This window comes from Vanessa cardui, chromosome 7 (genome assembly GCF_905220365.1).
Source record: "Vanessa cardui chromosome 7, ilVanCard2.1, whole genome shotgun sequence".
Classification (NCBI taxonomy): Eukaryota; Metazoa; Arthropoda; class Insecta; order Lepidoptera; family Nymphalidae; genus Vanessa; species Vanessa cardui.
The window spans coordinates 14,406,823-14,428,089 of NC_061129.1; the positions used below are offsets into that span (position 1 = coordinate 14,406,823).

Here is a 21,267-nt window from a genome sequence, read left to right on the forward strand (position 1 = left end):
ACGGTATGCCTATTCTGTGATAGACTGTACCCGTTCCGATCGAGTTGCTACGGGTTTTGTGGAGCCAGTTTTAATTTGTTTGCGTTTACTGGTCGATCGTCTAAAGATACTGTCGTAGGGGTCAAAGTATTGTTGCGTAAAATTAGCGCATGGAAATGTTAATTTGATGGTCTCGTATCGTAGAGACACGTGATAAGATCACAGTTTTAGAGCTATTATAGTTTAATGACGGGCCGAAACGATTAGGAAATTTAATTAAAATAATTTAGTAGTAAAAGGATATAATATTAGAGTTGAAAGGTATTATTATCGATGGAGAATACTGTCTTGAATAAATAAAAAAATTTATGACTAAAAAGTGAAGAATTGTCGCAGGAAAAAAATATTCCACGGTAGGGCGAAGGGGTGTTAAGGAGAGGGTTTGATCCAAATATCATCACACTGTTGTATGCGGATCGCGTACATGCGTGAGAGAATATTATTGACATCATGCAGTATGGTATTTTCCTCACGATATGCCTTACCGGCGTGTAGGTCTTTTTTAATGTTTTCGGAATTATATATATATTACTAGTATAATAGACCACCTGATGGCAAGTCGTCATATGATATTTTACTTGGTGTTAGGGCTTTGTGCAAGCCCGTCTGGGTATACCAAATAACAATACTCAGTATTGTTGTGTTCCGGTTTGAAGGCTGAGTGAGCCAGTGTAACTACAGGCACAAGGGACATAACATCTATGTTCTCAAGGTTGGTGGCACATTGACGATGTAAGGAATAGTTAATATTTCTTACAGTGTCATTGTCTATGGGTGATGGTGACCACTTACCATCAGGTGGCCCATACGCACGTCCGCCAGGACGTGCGTATGGGCGGCATATGGTAATACGACCACCACCTATAGCATAAAAAAAAACATTTCTTATGTAACCAATGCGCCACAAATCTTCGTAACTGAGATGTCCCTTGTGTCTCTAGTTATGCCAGCTGGTATAAGTTGAATTAAATACTAATTATAAAATTGCAAATACAAAATTATGATTTTATAAATTTAATTCTTTGCTTGGTATCTAGTACGATGTCAGCTTTCTCGATAGAAACAAACGAGTACATTATACAATTTGTTACTCAAGAAAGAAACTTCCTTTTTTGTATCAATTATTTTTTAATGAATAGTCTTGCTTGATTTCGGGGGTCTGTGGATTGATTTTTGATACAAAGAAATAGCCCATTTTATTTCCTTGAGGTTCAAGTTTGCATCATGTCAAATTAAAATTAATTTTGTTCAATTATTTGGCGTGAAAGGGTAACAGACAGATCATGGCAGTTACTTTTGCATTTATAATATTCGTAGATAAAGCACAGTCCCGTTAAGTACAAAGTAACACACAACAGAGAAAAATTGTACACATCGTTGATGTACAATTTGTCTTTTTAAAGGCAGAAATAATATAGTACAATATAGTCGTGATGTGTGAAACGGGAAAAGAAGTGTTACAGATGGAAACGATTCGTCTTACATGAATTTTTAGCTCCAGTGAGTTGCACGAATTTGACAAGATACGTGACTTTTGTCTGTAACTTGAGAAATGTAACAACAACAAAAACAAAAATTACAGGAATATTGTGCGATAGAAAAAAAGCAACGTATCTACAAGTATTCATGAATCTAAATGTTACAATATAGTATAGTATATGTAAAACTGCAACTGGTTCGGAATTTAATTCTTTTCCGTTTTTAGGAAAACGGTAAGATACTCAGTTTCTTTTAAAACAATTTAATAGCGTAGGTACCTATAGATTAATAGAGTAGATACCATTTTTGTGTCGTCTGATTCATTTTAATAATAACTTATTATGTCGGTATGAGGTATATTTATTTGTATAACAATATTTGAGCGATAAATACAATTTTGTAAAAATTAAAGCCAGCCTTATCCAATACTAGCTGTACTTCCTGACTTTACTCGGCTTTATTACAGAATAGTAGTTGCCGCGGCTTCGCGTTATAGGGTGTTGGTTGTCACGTGTCAGGCAAAAAAGTAGCGTATGTTCGTTCATGTTTGTTTCATACCAAAATTCCTGAAATTCGGTTCATTGTTTTGGTCGTGAATGACGACAGACAGACGGACTGAGTTACTTTTATATATTTATATAATATAGATTCTGTCATAAAGTTCGAGCGTTTAAGTAGAACACAACGTTTCTAAATGAACAACTTTTTCAACCTTTTGGTCGTAGCATGATCTTAATCTACAACCTTTTTCGATAAATAATTTATCTAAAATTTTCCAATTTGGACAAGTTGTAGTAGTAGTTTCGCCCTTTTAAAAAACAAACAAACAAAAACTTTACCTTTGTAACATTAGTACGGGTACACTTTGCGAATCTAAGACTCCATAATTAATTCATTTTTCATGACAGTACTTATTACTAAATTATACAATTCGTATTAAAATAAATATCATATGTATTTTACGGAATCCTAAATTTGTTATCAAATGATGAGCTCAAATTAATAGCGGCCAGTACGACGGCGCTATAAAACGACAGTGAATAAATTATAAGAATTCTAGTGATTGCGGAATATAATATCGTAAAACGTCTAGTAGTTCGGTAATTAAATTATGTCGAGACGTTTGAAATGTATTCGGGCGATATGATGATGGTAATGTCGAGATGGTAAATGTTTTATGATAAGTTGGTTGTTGGTTAGTTGGCGTTTCATCTTGATCAAAAGTTGTTTTGGGCCAACATTCTCAGTGTTGAAATGTTTTGCTCCTTCTGCGAAAGTGTCATGTCGCAGAAGGAAACCGCGAAGCGGGAGCGGGAAGAGAATGCCGCCGCTGACTCGCTCCGCAGAAGACGACCGGGGAGGAGGAAAAGGCGCTACGTGCACCTTTTCTCGCCACCTCAATAGGCGCCGCAGGGACTAGGGGGTCCCAGTACCCCGGGAATCACCCCTAGGTGTAAGAGGCCAGCATAGGTGGGCGACCGTCAGGGCGTCACGGTAGCACGTAAGCGATCCCGTGGCGTCCGCCGAAAGACGGAGAGGGTACCGCTGGTTTTTTAGTTTAGGTATACGGCGTACTTGGGCGCACTCGGCGTCCAGGGATCCGGGGAGTCCCACACCCCACCACTTTCCATCACGTGGAGAAAGCGCGAAATGCGTTTTTCCAGCGAGAAAAAAAAAGTATTGGAATGTTTTTGGATTTTTAAAAGTTGGTATATTATTTTGAACAAAATGCCGAGTTGGGCCAACATTCTTAGTGTTGGAAGATTTTTCTATGTATAAATGTTGGCTAATTTTTTTGAACAAGATGTAGTGCTGGCCCAACATTGTGAACATTTGATATATTCTGATTTTTTACAAACTCAACAATAGGCACTTACGTGATCATATAAAAACAGTAGATATAGTTTTCTCGTTTCTTAAATATTTTCTTAATGACGTGTATGCGGATTTTGTATTACCTATATGTATTTAGATATGTATATACATATAGATATGAGAAGGCGCCCTCATTGATTGTTTTAATAAAAGGATTCCTCCAAATCAAATGAATATATTTAATGTAAATTAAATTAACAGTTTAATCCCTTCAATTCGCCAATTTACGAATTAATAATTATCAATGCGATCGTCCGAAATATGTAGATAATCCTGGGGAACCGGCAGCATTTAAAATCAAGATCGTTTGTAACAATAACTTGCCTGACCCATGGTGCCTACGTACATTCATAGCGAAGCTGATATATATAATAGTAATATGCATATTAAATTCCTACATAATTAAAACGTAATTAAAAAATCACGCTATATTTATCTTCACTAATAAATGAGGTACAAAAGATTTTTTTATAGTTTTATTTCGTCCTTTCAATCGATTTAAATATTTTTAATTGCAAATTACAATATTTATAATTACAACTTTTCGTTGTTTATGTTCGACGAGGTTAATATAAAGTCGTAAAAAAGATAAGAAGGAATAAAAAAAGATAGATATATATACACTATGAAGTCATAAAAATATATATAAGCATATTTTAAATACTAATGCGATGTTTTATTAATCGTTTAAATCGATTTAAGTTCACTCAACTGACCACAAATATATAGTTTTTTTTTTTTGTATATTAAAAGAGGAAAAGGGAAAATAAAGGAATGATATCCTTGTCTTGCTTTTATTGAGCTCTTCAAGTAGAGACTTTTTAAGGGACTGTGCATTCGGTGGTAGACTTTGTGCAAGTGCATTTGTAAACACTTGCCGATATCTATGGGCGGTGGTGACCACTGTTGTACTTTTAATATTATACACGAATTATTTATTAAGTATAATGTAAAATATTCAATTATTGTAATTAAATATTTTATTCTGTTATATTAATTTTTAACAATATAAAAAATGTAATAGAGAATTTCTTTAATGCAAAGCATCTGGTATTTACATATATGCATTTTCCTGTTTTTCCATCTGGACATCTTTCATGCAAATGTGGAACATGCATGTACTTTGAATATTAATTTCATAATTAGTGGACACACACAGAGGGCAGTACTATACTGTACTATACTATACCTATATAGTATAAAATTAACAGACTGTAAATATTATGATATTACTAGATGATTTATTAACATAAGAATTAACAACATTAAATGCTTAAATATACATATATATACAAATATGAACTAAAACTAGATGATTTGTATTCAACACATTTCTATAAAAAATATGGTTAAAAACAATCTATACCACTATTATAAAAAGGAAAGATAAAAAAACTATGTACTGAGGTGTTGTCAAAAAATCTCGAAGCATTATGCTGCTGGTCCGTACACCACGCTGATACATGTAGCAGAAATTGCAAATGCATATTATGCAGCTTTCCATTTTCGCGCCCAAATACGAGACGAATCGAAAACGTAAATAAAGTACATAAAATTCACTGGTTACCTGGGGGTAAAGTCCGTTATCTTATGTTTAGATCAAATACGTAAAGATTTTTTTTTTTAATTCTTCAAATACGAACTCCACGCTTTGCACTATATATTAAGATTATATAAAGTTAGCCTGTCTGGTTTCATGCCGGACCGTCTGGACAGGTACGACCCGCAAATTATTATTCTACCGCCAAACATTGACTAATCTTAACTTATCGTAACATAAAAATAACAAAAAACTGCAGAGTTTATACTAGTCCATTTCATATCAATGTTACGTACGTACGTACCATAAATATGTGTATTATTTTAACTTATTTGAGAGATGTACTACATACATACAGTATTCATCGATACATGTTTGAAACGTCGTGTACATAAATATTAAAACAAATGACATTTGAAATACTCACTATCTTTTTAGGTATTTTTCAGTAATAAAATAAAAGTGTGTAATTTAATGTATTTTTTTATTTGTATAATGTAATACCCCATTTGAATAAATTATTGATACTCATATTAATCTCTAACTAAATTTCAAGCTGGTAGCTAAAGGAGGCAGGATCGAATCTGCGACTTTTTACATCGTTAGGCGACCTCTAAACAATTGCGTTATTGACATTTCGTGTAGTATGTACAGGTTTGATTATTAGATTGTAACAATCATTTGATAAATAATAGCAAACTTCAACATAATTATCGTAATGAGCTAACAAATTTGGCTCGTTTCAGAGTTAGAAATTCGTTATCGACAAAAGATAGATACTGTAATAGGTTATCCAATGGCTCAGTTATATCTCGACACGCACTGCCCTCCCAAAGCAAGGAGGGTAAATGAGAAATGGCGCCATTAGCTGCGGAGACAGTGAAAAACAAGTGCACTCAATCTAAATGTACCGGTTCGACGCGGGAAACTCGATCCAATCACGTCAATTCTTATTGAAAACGACATTTTTGGAAATATTTCACTAATCGTTTGACTTTTTTTTTTAATTCGGTATTTGATGTTCCTTCGACAAGAGATACTGGCACTCTAAGATTTATAAATCTGTTCTTATAAAACCTAACCATCGTTGTCCACTCAATATATTATTACCCCTTAAATAATCTCATTTTCTGAGGTGAAACGTAACAACACTAGAAGAAATGCACATGTCGGATGAAAATCATCATCAACTGCGTGATATGAGCCCCAAACCTCCTCTAAAAGGAAACCAGGACTTAGTCCAGAAATGGGATATTTATGAATTGTTAGCTCGTTTTTTATGGAGGATAAAATATTTATAGGTTTAGGACCTTTTATAAATAAAAATCGTTATTAAAGAAAAAATATCATCCAAAGTTCGTCCATTCACTTACTTTACATTACTTGGTGGTAGGGCTTTGTTCAAGCCCGTCAGAAATTCAACCCCCAAACAACAGTAGTCAGTATTGTTGTGTTCCGGTTTGAAGTGTGAGTGAGCAAATGTAACTACAGGCACAAGGGACATAGCACCTTAGTTTCCAAGTTTGGTGGCGCATTGACGATGTAAGGAATAGTTAATATTTCTTATAGCGTCATTGTCTATGGGTGATCGTGAACACTTGTCAGCAGGTGGCCGATATGCTCATCCACCAACCTATACCATAAAAAATACATTAACAACGCAAGTAGACTTGTCTATGGACATCGAAATTTTGAACATGATTACATTTTTAGCAACTGATATGTTCGAGGGACTAATAACTTCATAATTGGTAACATCACACATTTAATAATCTCGTCATACATTTGCGTGGTTGTGTTAATCGAATAATATTTTATGAATTTACCGTCAATGTATTCAATTAATTTACATATTCTTACAATTATTGGTCAATATAAATGTTTAAGAAGCGTTTTGATTCGTAGATAAATCTGTTTGGTACTATATTGTATTAAAATAGTTGAAACAAAATACGAGATAATAATATATTAATTTTAAGTGTACCATAACTCATTCATATGCTTAGGCTTACAAACTTTGAAGTAAGTTGTTTTGTTAGGCAAAGCTTATTTGCCATTTTTGACTACACAAATTCAAACCTTATCACGTTTTGTTTTGGTCCTTATTCAAATCCCAAGAGTTATCTCTATATTCTACATGTTTACGTTCCGTGAAAGAAAACTTCGGCATCATCAAACTTTACAAGTTTCACGTCTCAAAAAGTCCGCTTCCCGAATCAAATATCAATTTAGCGTTCAATAAATCAATAAAATAACCATTAATTTTGCGTACATTCTTGGAGGTTGCTAAATAATAGACATCCATCAGCTTTCATTAGCGCCAAGCGGGGGCGCCACCGGCGGCCGGCGGCCGGGCGCCGAGGCTGCGATCAATACCGCACGCGAGCTACTGGCCGAGGCGATAGAGGCGCCATGAATATTGCCGAATCTTGCCGAACACGCCCGAAACCTTGCCGCACATGACAAATGTCAGTGGTATGGCCTGCAGTTTTCAGGGCTTGTGAAAATTCAGTAAAAAAGTGCATTAAGTAGCATTGTGTGCAAAACTATAGTGTAGTGAACGTTGCTTTTGTTGTTTCGTCGTACATACAGATTATTTCGTGTTTAGTGTAAGTTTTTCCAATTGTTTCTTGTAAGGCATGTTGTGTTTATATGTTTCATACAATAATTTCGATGTGTATGTGATACAAACACAAACGATAGTGTTACCTACAGACTAATTTTCTATATTCAATGATTAGATTGAAAATATAGGCGTTGGGTGAAGAAAATCGATGTATTCGCTGTATGAAATACAAACTAATCGTTCCGCTGTTATCCTATTTCGTAGTCTACTTATGAAACGTTTTAAGGATTTTTTAAATTAAATTCGATTCCTGAAATAAGGTTTAACATATATGGATGTTTTAGTTGCCTTTAAACGTATTATTTTATTTTTGTTACTAATTATATTAGCAAAGTCTCTAGTGCGCATGTCAGACGAAGGTACCGTGCGTCATCTTTGTTTAATAATAATTACAACTCTCTTAAATGAAAAATTTCATCTCCATCGTCAAATTGAGTAATTGTAATAAATTACATACTAAAATTGTATATTACAATTGCCTTTTTTAAAATATTCAATGTTGTTGTCAAGACAATCCTTGTAACAATATAAACTTTTACAGTAATCGCTTTTTTAATATTATCTGTATTTATATAAAATATTTCGCGCGTTTTTAAATGAATAATTATATCATATTAAATGTATTAAAATATTATACGTAACGTTGCAGTCACTGCAGGTCTATCGACCTTGACCGACAATTTGTGCAGTATCAAATGCAGTGGTACCCTCGCCAACTTAATTTGACCTGCGGGTATCTTATCATACACTCCGTTTATAGTTTGATATTCTGGTTGAGGAGGGGCGGAGAGGGTCTTTGTTGATGGCCGTTGTTAGAGCTATTGTCAAAATGACAGGTGTCAATAAGAGAGAAAGAGACGGCTATATGATTAGAGCGGTTTTCTTTAAATTATCATATCGATATTAATTGTAATATTTTTATTTACAAACTAGTTATGTAACTTGTATCAGAATATAATAGGATTGGTTGGTTCGATATGATGTGAATTAATTAAATTTCTACGTCTTCATGTACTTGCGTATTCTTAAAATGGCGCTTAATAATTTGAAAGATATATTTTTATTGGTTGAGTAAAACCTCATTTTATATTTAATGTAAATAAAATGATTAATATATTATCATGATATTTACATAGATTAATATATTAGGATTTATTTAATCTTAGAGCTTATTGCGATTAGTCAGTCTGATCCGAGGTGACATAATTCTGTTTATATTTTGGAATTATTTTATTATAAAATTTATTATTGTTGATGTATTGATAACGTGACAATTAATTTATGATCGTGGTTTAAAATCTATTTCAACAACAACAACGACAACAACAGCCTGTAAATTCCCACTGCTGGGCTAAAGGCCTCCTCTCCCTTTGAGGAGAAGGTTTTGGAACATATTCCACCACGCTGTTCCAATGCGGGTTGGTGGAATACACATGTGGCAGAATTTCTATGAAATTTGTCACATGCAGGTTTCCTCACGATGTTTTCCTTCACCGCTGAGCACGAGATGAATTATAAAGACAAATTAAGCACATGAATTAGCGGTGCTTGCCTGGGTTTGAACCCGCAATCATCGGTTAAGATGCACGCGTTCTAACCACTGGGCCATCTCGACTCAAAATCTATTTATAGTTTTTTTTTTATAACACGTGAAAATATACTGACGTTTAAAATCTATTTAAACGTCAGTATATTTTCACGTGTTATATATATGTTTGTAATACGTCTCTCAGTTTAGAAAACATAGGAATTAAATGTAATAGATGATTTACTCTCATACATACTTATACGTTAAAGTTGAGGGATCTTCGAAAGCACGAAGTACATGAACACTTGAGGCCTTTGGATACAAGTGGACTTTATTTCTGAATCAAAATCATATGTATCTACACAATTGTTATTGCTGCTTTAATAAATAAATATTAATAAATATTGGACAACATAACATACTTTACTCTGATCAATGTAAGTAGCTTAAGCACTTGTATTATGGAAAATCAAAAGTAACGACGGTACTGCAAACACTCAGACCCAAGACAACATACAACTAAAGACCATTTTCTACATCGACTCGGCCGGATCGAACCCGGGACCTCGGAGTGTACCCATGAAAACCGGTGTACACACTACTCGGCCACGGAGGTCGTCAAATTTGATTGCTGTGTTCACAATTTTCATTTTTTTTAGTTTTAACTTATAATAGGAAAATCTTAGTTAAAGATTAGCGTTTTCAAAGAAATAATTGTCATTTGTTTTTTTTTGGTTGTTTGAGTATTTAAGGGTGGTTACATACGGCGCCGCAAAGAAGCGGCATCGCTTTTGTGATGGATCCTGCGTTTGTGCACGCGCTCTGATATCGACGAGGAATAATGCGTTACACGAACGTAATTCTAAAAATGATTGTATGTAAAAGAAATGTAATCTTAGAGTTTTGTTCTTCATATTGCACAGGCAGTCGACCTTACGTAAATAAACTAATATATTTTATATTATTTAAACGCAGGTTGCCTCACGAAGTTTTCCTTTAATGTCAACTAATAAGCCATATCTCTCAACGTATCATTATTAATATTTATATATATATGTATTTATACTTCTGAATATACTTACATTAGACTCGAACAACTGCTTGCTTGTGTTCATTATTTTATTAATAACATTATAACTTATTAGATTCATAAATTATTTTTCGACAAGACATATTTATTTTTACGGTAAAAATACCAAGTAAGCATTAATAATTTAAATAAGGAAGCGTAACCACAATTTTTCGTCACCAAAACATTTGACCCCGTGAGAGTTCGCGTTGACACAAGCTGCGCGGGCGCAGGTAGAATGACAACTTTCAAATGTAACCGCCGCAGTTAACCTTTGCTCCCGGTTCGATGCCCGGCCCGGGTTCATATCAAAAACTACCTTGATAAATTGTCTTATAGGTTTACAGCTATTTAGTTCAAGTTTTCTTTATTCGAGCGAAACGAACCGTGAAAGTTGTATTAACGCATGCGCAGCACACTTAATAATGTACATATTTCAAGATATTGTTATTTATTATTGAATTAGTATTTATTTATTCTCGATGGAAATTGAATGGTTTAACATAAGGGCCGGCAACAAATTCAAAATAGCGGATTTTATATTGAACAAAGTTTAAATTATGATGTTTCTAAGCTTGTGAAATGGGTCACACTGCCGAATTTAACATATCAATTATATGTACAGAACAGTACAATAAAAGCCTGAAAATTTCCCGCTGCGCTAAGGCCTCCTTTGAGGAGAAAGTTGGGAGCATATTCCACCACGCTGCTTCAATGCGGTTTGATGGATTCAGCTGTAGGACAATTTCGTTCAAATTAAACACATGCAGGTTTTCTATCGAAATTTTCCTTCACCCGTCGGTGACCCAATTATAAACACAAATCAAACACATGAAAATTCAGTGGTGCTGGCCTGAGTTTAAACCCGGGCTCATCAGTTAAGATATACTCGTTCTAACCACGGGCTATCTCGGCTGAATTATATGTCGACTTCATCATTGAACATATACTAGAAAACGCAATGGAAATATATTTTTGTATGTAATCATAAGTATAATTTGTTTCAGCGCGGTGGCGCGTCGTCGGGCATGCGCCTCGGCGTAGCATGAGCGGTGCGCGCGCGCACGAGCCCCGCGACCCGCCGCGCCAGCACCGCTCCCACCACCCCCACCAGGTAATTGAACCTGAAAAAAAAGTACCGTCGTAACTATAACCAATGATGATTATACCATTCAATTCAGAACCACCACCAAGTAAAGAGATGCTAATCCATAACATTAATTAGGTAAGTAACAATTAATAAACAGTGAACCTATTTAAACTAGAGTTTATTGCTAAAAGCTAAATCGGTGATAAGAAGAATTATGCGATGGGTTTAATAAGTTTTAGACATGAATAAACATTATAATAACTCTATAAATATCTCATTTGTTTTCCCTATTTTAGTGAAGTAGGTCTTGATAAAAATAAAAGTTTTTGCTGCAATCTTTACAAATAACTTACAAATAGCAACCAATAAAATAATTAACAATGTATAATATAGCGTTATACATATAAGTCATCGTCGAAATAGCGTTTATATGTTGTATATTAAGCGTTATGATTTCATCGCAATCCGTTATGCCGACCGTGCCATATTCCTTTAATTGCAAAATATAAAGCAATCTATGTTTGTAGCAACAATTAGAGTTATTGACGCTCGGAACAACAAATCTCTAATTACATAAACGGTCGTTTGCACCACCCACACTTATTTCCTTAAGGGGTAGTTTGGTTTTATATTTAGTTGATTATTAATAATATAGAAAATAAATACAATTTCTACCCGGGAATACTGTGCTGTTATTTTTTTTTTTAGAAATTGATAGGTATATAATTAGTTCCACAGATTATCCCCAACATACATACAGACTTTAAAGTAAAGAAGTGACTGTAAGCTTTATTTCTTTGTCTGATATAAGTATGTAGTATATACACCCGAGGCTACTGTGAAATAGATCTGAAGTTATACTATTAAGGCTTTGCTCGTGCTGAATGTAGCATTCTGAGGACAGTAAAATATATATTAAAGTATCAAATTCGTTTAATTAATGTACTACTATAGTAAGTTCTTTATATATTCAAACAAACATGCAATCCATAATAAAGTTGACAAATGTTACCTATGTTTAAAATTGATTTATTTAAAATGGAAATAAACTTATATTTCATAAAATATTGTTAAAAGTTTTCAATTTACCTGGTTTACATGAATAAAGTCATTGTCAAATCGAAAAAAAAATGTTATTTAAAAAAATAGTTTAAAAATATTTACATATCCATCGCCTTAACGCCGAGCATCCTATTTGTTACTGAGCAATTATAATCCTCTCAATTCGCGTGCGTAATTACAACTATGATTATAGCATGTGTTTATTTGGCAATGACCAAAAAGTATTTCATATCATAGACATGCGACCTTTTTGGTTCCGTTATTCCGTTAATTTAGAACTTCAAGCATTACTGTTTTGAGGAATTCGTCGTTTATTATAATCATAATTTAGACGAGTTATAAATGTCGTTGATAAAATGTAATTTTATTGGTTAATAATTTTAACGTAACCGTCTAATATGTTATATTGAATGTGTTCTTGAGAATTAAGTAGGTAATATATCTGTTATGTTTCTTAATAATATTTTCTTGTTAATACGGCCATTGGCCATTATAATTCAATGGAAAGAAACTAAAATACGAATATAATAATACTTAATACATATATGTGAGTTAGGTTACTTAAATAATGATAGTATTTAAATGATGTTTTCACCGTTTAACGATTTTTTTAATAAAAGGCTAGGAAAGGGAATGATAATGGTCTAGGAACAAGGAACCCGAATATGTATAATTGTTAAAAGTTCTTTTTACTATTGAGCCATTAAGGCCTTATTCAATTCAATCCATGCTACTTAAATAATTTTATAATTAGTCCCAAGAGGTTATGCATACTTTTGATAATACTTCAAGCTATGTTGCAAGATGAAATCTACAACACTAAACGTTGAGATTATTTGTATTGCAAAAAAACATTATACGCGATAGAATGGAAAATGTCCGTTACCATATTTGCACTCAGTTGTTAAATAATTAAATTTGATGTTCTTTATATATATTTTTTTATATATTTTATATATTTTAAAATCTTGTGAAATCGCGTTAAACATTACTGTTAAGTGTTCGAGGACGCCTACAAAAATTGTATTAAACAATCCTGAGATTATTCATTATTAATAACGCGTGTAATAAATCAAACTTTTTGGTTCTACGGATAAACATTTGGTGTTCTTGAATAGAGACGGAAGTAAATCGTTTTGGTGATTTTTCGTTATTGTATTGAATCTTTTTCTTACTGATATTTGGCAGGCAGACTGCATTTATATGGAATAATAATTATTAATAATAAGCTTGTATACATTTTCCAGCAAATAAATAATAATGCTGTTATGATTGTTTTAAGTCCACAAATCGATTACGAATAATCTTTTAAATATGGCGGATTTTATGGCTGAGTGACGTCACTTTATGAATGAATTGATCATCACATCGTTTGATTGAGTCATCGTTTGGTTGTATCGGAGCTTGACCTTTTGGTGGCGTCAAAATTGTGATCCATTTAAAATATAATCACATTGGAAACTTAAGTGCGATTCGGATGTTTAATTTTCTTCTGCGTGAGATTTCAATGTTCTTTTTTATATGGTATAGGTTGGCGGACGAGTGTATGGACCACCTGATGGTAAGTGGTCACCATCACCCATAGACAATGACGCTGTAAGAAATATTAACTATTCCTTACATGGTCAATGTGCCACCAACCTTGGGAACTAAGGTGTTATGACCCTTGTGCCCGTTGTTACATTGGCTCACTCACCCTTCGAACCAAAATACAACAATACTGAGTACTGTTATTTAGCGGTAGAATAACTGATGAGTGGTACCTACCAAGACGGGCTTGCACAAAGCCCTACAACCAAGTAAATTGGTATTCATTTGATACTTAAACAGTCAACCCTAAGTTTAATTGTTCTGATTTTTTAATAGAATACGTTAGATGGTAGTACTTTTCATTTATAGTTTCAGTGTAATCTATTTGGACCACAGTTTTGCGACCGTGATTGTACTGACTCATTTAAGACTGAAATACAGCGCCATAAAGTAGCGTTGTTTGGTTGTGGATTTACTGGTTTGTTGACTTGTTTTGAGTCAGGGCCACAGATTACCACTAAGTATTTAAATAGTGAAGCACACGATGTGCTGTCCATTTCATGATAAAAAAACAGAGAAAAAAAACGCTTTTTAATTAGTCAAACTCCAACGGGACAGTTAGAAACGCCGGGTGAGAGATTAAACGCAGAACCACTAACTTTACGTGTTTTCCGATGTTCGATAGTTTAACACTGTGACTGTTATCGAAGAAATCGGTTAATCTCTGTATATATATTATTGTTTGTCATCAAACAGACCAGTGGACGAATGTGCTGCCGATCAGGCAACTGTAGGTACAGTCGACTCATTTAACTTATAACGCAATTAAAGTAACGTAATTTCTGTAATCTTGTCCAGATTAGCGAACAGTTTAGCGTTAACAATGATCTTCAAATATTGTTTTAAGAGAAATCATTTTGGTTCAGTAGGACTCGTTTGATATCCGTCCCGCAGCGGGCGGGGGGCGTGGCTGCGCGCGCGCCGTTCCGTGAAACGGACAAGGTCGTCTGACCCACAGTTATCCGCGATTTGTGCATTATGCGCAGACGCAGCTAATGAGAGCGAATCGCCTAGACTTTATAATGATCTACGCAACATTCGCGCGTCTGTGTGCGTACGCATATAGTATACAGTATGTTATTTTAATATGTATACACATTTTATATATTCCACTTTCATCGAACTCTTGGTGCGTGCTTTACGTAAGATATAGATACACGAAATTTAATTTTAATTTATTACATAAATAAATTTGTTAATAAATTTGCGACGTCACAAGTTTTATTGAGATTATAGTTAGACACATTATGGGTTTTCGTTTTATGTATTTACTAGCATTTTATTGCTTTAAATTAGTAATAATATATATACATATTATAGTCCAGTTATATTGGCATGAGTAATACAACATATAGGTAGAAAATATTAACTGTACTGTATTTGTTAACTATACTAAGTAATATTATATTTGAGAAAGTAACTGTATCGATGATTTTTCTTTTCCCAAAACTAGTTTGAATCCTGTGGATGGACGCTTTTTTTTAATCTAAATGAGGATAACGTTAGAAATGACGGTTTATATAAATGTTCTTAAAGATTTTAGTTATAAAATAGGTTTTACACGTGTGAAGTTGCGGAATCAACTAGTTTAGACAAAGGAATGTTTGGTATTGAGTATGAGCTGTAATAAATAGTGTTTGGCGTAATGACAATAATAATATTCTTCCCGTATCATCTATCTTCTTGTTTGCATGACGCAGCTTTATGTGCTTTGTACGACAGACTAGAATTTCCAGCTTCCTAATTCATAACTGCTACCAATAATTTCTCATAAGAATTCTCAGAAATTTGAACCCAGAACCTTGGAATCTAAACCCTTATTATATGCAGACCACTGGGGTACCTAGGCAATTAAAGTAAATTTATCATCATCATCATCATTTCAACCGTTGAACGTCCATGGCTGGATATAGGTCTCCCCCAAAGATCGCCACAACGACCGATATTGTGTAACCCGCAACCAGCGGCTGTATGTAGGTACGAATAAGTAAATTATTTGGTGTAAAATAAACTTGCGTAATTATATAGCTTTATTATAAATTATGAAAATAAATATCGAATAAACTAATCGAAATAGTATAATATCATCCAACCCGTTACATTTCCAAGCTAATACCTACAACCGTCGCCCAGATTAGACTTTTTGCTCGGTTACGTAAGCATAACGAACATAACTGTGCCGGTCGGCACACGGGAACCGAACCCGCATACCTCGACCGCCGCCACCGTATTATTCAGTAGTTTCTCAGAAAGATCGTCGTATAATAAATTTCGTGCACCGAAGCTCATTATACGGTACGGCCTACATTCCGCCTTACGATTTGCCGTATAAAAAATTCGCTTTGTTTTGACTATTGTTTACTGGTTACAGAGTTGTGAGGAAATAGAGGGGACATTTCATGATATTAGTGCGCAAAGCTTTGTGACGAGTCTTTTGGACTGATAGGAGTCTAAATTAGTTAAGTTACGTTTATGATAGTGAGATTATGTACCATAGCGTCAATTTCCCGCTGGTGGGCAAAGTTCTTCTCTTAAGTTTATTATTTTAATCTCATTTTCTTTGGATACAAATGATCTGAAATTTGCAAATTTACAAACGACCTTTTTCGTTACAGCTGAGCAGGAGACGAAAAACTTTCATAAAATATAAGTGACATCTATCGAATATATAATGCCTCTGTATTTCTGGCAATGAGTTCTCTCTTTTAACAAAAATATCTTATTAGTACACCTGTTATAACACTGCCACTCATATAAATTAGACAGAAAGTATTAAATGAAATGGTTTCTTTTGTTTTAATTATTTCGAAGATTACACATACAGACAAATCTAAAATGTATCATATAAATATCTATTGTCAACTCTGCCGGCCTTCTCTGCTCCCATCGCGGAACCGTGGTTCGTTCAATTCGCCCGACACTCGCCCAGCGAGACAAAATAAAACCAAGCAAACATTATCCTTAGCATTTTTCTAAGTCAATTAAATGCTGCCCAAGATGGCTGCCGTTATCCGACTGTTTCTTTGTATACAATCAAAATGTTCTACTGTTATTAGTTATGCTATGTAGCGGTGAAATATTCTAGATTTATAGGAAAAAGACTTCTTAGAATTGTCTTGTGTGATTATCATAGTCTTAATTCTGACCTGATACTATTTTAACTTTTTGTGGGAAGCGTTTGTGCGGATTTGAGTAGACTTCGCCGTTTTTCAGTTTTGTAGCAATTCAAGCAAGGTTACATTTCTAATGTATTTTTGTATTTGGTTCAGATTTTCTTATTTTAAAAATTGAGTGGAGTTATGGAAAAATATCAAGGATGTGTATGGAGATTGAAAACATGTTATTGAGATAGATAATAGAATATAAATATGGTACCTACCATTACTAAAATCGAATATCTAAAAATGGTGGTAGGAATTTCTGCAAGCTCGCCAGGCTAGGTACTACTAAAATCTATTGCTTAGTCTTGTGTTCTGGATTGAAGGATAAGGGAGTCAGTGTATTTAGAGGAACAGAGGATAGATCACCATAGTTCCAAGGTCATTGACGTGTTGAATGCGTGACGGACTGGGCGTTAGTAAACACTTAAAATATAAATTGGTAGTAGGTAACTTGGTAGTTACCATCAATACACATCTGCTGTTTTCCTATCGTTTGTCTCTAAAAGAACATAAAATAATGGACAATGGCTACAATTAACGGATGGCGTTTTACGACTATTTCTAATATCCAAATCTCAGCTAAACCATTGAACTCGACGAAAATGGCCGCGAGAAGAATAAAAAGTATTAAATCAGTAAACTCGTATGGGCTCGGACTGTAAAAGCCCACACTCGGTCTAATGAGCGGCCAAGATTTATGGCCACTAAATAATGCTTACAAGAAATGACCATAATCGCCGATGGTACAGCGGATTGTTCGCATCAACGCGATGTCACTTTCGAATTATCTATACTAATACATATTATATATGTGAAAGTAACCCTATCTGTCTAAACACTAAACCTAGTTTGACGAAATTTGGTATGAATCACAAGTCTCCTCACAACTTTTTTACTTCGTCGCCGCACGAGAACAATAAAGCAAATGAAACACGTGAAAAGTGAGTGGTGCTGTTAGCTTTTGGACACGACGTCTTCAGTATGTCCATCTTGTCCCTTTTTACTAAACTTTATTTAAAATCTATCTTTTATTATGAGTTTTATTTTAGTATAAATAATATTTATTACAATAATAATTCCTGAGTTTCTAGATCTTCTCAGTAAAGCTTTAATTAGATGGCATTAATTTAATTTTATGTTAATTTTTAAAACCCAATTGCTACAATAAATTTTAAACACGATTTAAAATTTAGTTTTAATTAAATTCATACCAATGTTTACTATAAATATAAGGATATATTATATTACTTTTTATCGTTTAACAATGGATCATAAAACAGCGCCGAAGTGACAATATTAAAAAATACAAGTTTTATTTTAAATCGATAAAAACAACCATAAAAAAGACCGATGTAAATATAAATATGTGTACGAATCTATGTCTTATAATGTTCTTCTATGTAAAGTAAAAAAAAAAGTAAAGTAACAACCCGTAAATTTCCCACTGCTGGGCTAAGGCCTTCTCTCCTAATAAGGAAAGGGTTTGGACAAATTCCACCACGCTGTTCTAATGCGGGTTGGTGGAATGCACATGTGGCAGAATTTCGATGACATTAAACACATGCAGGTTTCCTCACGATGTTTGCCTTCACCGCCGAGCACGAGATGAATTATAGACACAAATTAAGCACATATATAGTGGTGCTTGCCTGGGTTTGAACCCGAAATCATCGGTTAAGATGCAATCGTTATAACCACTGGGCCTGAGTTATAACAATACTATAATTTAATTTAAAGTCTCCACGAAAACGAACAAAGAGGATCTGTTAAGGAACGCAGTAGTTACTATTGTAATAGTAACTACTGCGTTCCTTACCAAATACTGTATGTATCTTTACGGACAAACGGTCAATACCTCTAGTTTCATTTATCTTGAACTCGTTATATAAATATTTGTTACTGTATATCTAGCATATTTATAGCCAGGTTCATTTATAGGGTTGTTATTTGTCTTTTTGGGATTTTGGATTCCTTGACCGATCTAGATGGCGTTCAGCTATGATATGAACTTGATTTTATGTTGTTTAAATAATATTGTATTAACACCCTGCCTTAGATTGGCTTACATTGTTTAACTTAACTTTTGAATTTGTTCGTTGGTGAATCTTTAGTTATCCGTGGCATTTAATTATAGAATCGAATATCCTACCTCAAGAGGAATGTATTGACTTTGCGAAGTGGGAAACTTGGTGTTACAAATTTATCTCTACTTCTCGTGTTTAAGCAATGTTTGTCACTCTTTTTATGAAAATAATTAATGTTCTTATGGATATTATTATTCAACAACAACCTGTAAATTCCCACTGCTGGGCTAAAGGCCTCCTCTCCCTTTTGAGGAGAAGGTTTGGAACATATTCCACCACGCTGTTCCAATGCGGGTTGGTAGAATACACATGTGGCAGAATTTGTATGAAATTTGTCACCTGCAGGTTTCCTCACGATGTTTTCCTTCACCGCTGAGCACGAGATGAATTATAAAGACAAATTAAGCACATGAATCAGCGGTGCTTGCCTGGGTTTGAACACGTAATCATCGGTTAAGATGCACGCGTTCTAACCACTGGGCCATCTCGACTCTTATATTATTATTGTTTTCATTGTTTTTTTTTGGATATTATTATTGTAGGATGTAAATACTTACTTTGCTTAAAACATTCCGAAGGTAGTCATCAGTTCAAACATTAGAAAGAACGCGTTTTTGTAGATTTACTGTGTGTGTCTAGACCGTAGCCCCAAAGTATTCTATGGGACATGGCATCATGAAAATTATCAAATTGTAGGAATGAAGTACTAATGCCAGTTTATTAAACTTTGTACCGTGTATGTTAGAGAGCTGAGTCTATTTATAATAGATGATAAATACTTCTATTGAAGGTTTGAAAGTAAAATAATTTCTTAAAAATCGGGAAAAAAAAAGCCTTTGCATTATTTTTATAAAATCAAGCTTATAAAGAGAGTATGTAGTAGTATATAATTCTTAAAAGCTCAATGATATAATATGAATAGTTCATCTTGAACTCAAGTTGTACACACTAGCCAAAGCCTAGCTAAAGGTTTAAAGTTGGGAATATTTTACAGGCAAAAAAATACGAATATTACAGATTATCAAGAAACAGCAGGCATTATTCTTTTTGCATTTATTTATCTTAACATCAGGTATTTTTTTATTCTGGCGAATCAATCGATACATAAACAAAGCAGTCAATTCTATCGAAATCGCGGTCAGAGCTCATCACAATATAATAAAACAACATAAATTATCATAAAAATATAATAAAATAATTCATAGAAAGTCGCATCTATCAATTATTTATACAAAAAAGTGGATTAATAACAGCTGGAAGTGATCAAATTGCTTTATAAATTAGCATTATTCGTAAATGTTAACAAATAAAATTCTAATACGGTTTTAAATACATTAGAGGGGATTATGAGCATAGATAGTGTCGTAGAAGCGCCGTAATGACGGGTCTACGAACTTTATAGCTGACAAAACTGACGTCGAACGTAACAGCATCCGTCTGATAATGAGTCATATTTGTACAAGTGATTTATATATCCTTATTCCTAGAATTTCTTGAACTTTGAACAGGGCTTATATAATTGGGTTTTTTGTTATAAAAAACGATGGTAGGGTTTTATGTACGCTCGTTTTTAATGAATGTACCCGTCGTCGAGCATTACTGTGTCTATTTGAATCGTGAGTGATCCAGTGGAAATACAGACACATGTGTCTTTGCACCTTAGTTGGGAATAATAGTGCATTGCTAAGAAATGACAACGGGTTATAGTAGAATATAGAACATAATTAGAATACATTTTATTCAAAACGGATCATAATAAAAATTTTGAAAAAAAGATAAAGATTAAATTCAAAGCTACCAGCGATTCGGAATGTAGATTCTACTGAGACGTGCAGCAAGAATCTTAGTAGCTAGTTATGTATGTATTTTTAATAAAAAATTATCACTATAAAATCTATATGAAATTCTTATTCAAGTTTTGCTGTTATCAATAAACAAAATCGTCAGCAAAAGTTGTATACCATGAACTAGGTATGTACTAAATAAAATCTCCGAAATATAGTACATATATTGATTTGTAGCTTTTTCAGCCAAGGAACACAAAAAAAGCCTTTTCATTTTATACTATGGAGTCTATAGATGTAATATAATATGCTTTATTTATTATTACGTTTTATTAATTGT

At 33.7% G+C, this 21,267-nt stretch overlaps 1 protein-coding gene across 2 annotated transcripts in view; it reads left to right on the forward strand.

The window, feature by feature from the left end:
- Positions 1 to 7,378: 7,378 nt before the first annotated feature.
- Positions 7,379 to 21,267, forward strand: part of LOC124531050 (voltage-dependent L-type calcium channel subunit beta-2) — a 157,623-nt gene continuing 143,734 nt past the window's right edge. The window contains exons 1-2 of one of the 2 annotated variants that reach the window (XM_047105476.1): positions 7,379 to 7,542; positions 11,164 to 11,270. In XM_047105476.1, coding sequence (XP_046961432.1) covers positions 11,202 to 11,270 — 69 coding nt within the window. In that variant the 5' untranslated portion in view covers positions 7,379 to 7,542; positions 11,164 to 11,201. Of the gene's footprint in view, positions 7,543 to 11,163; positions 11,271 to 21,267 lie in introns of those variants that run through there. The other variant, XM_047105487.1, reaches the window with a different exon arrangement.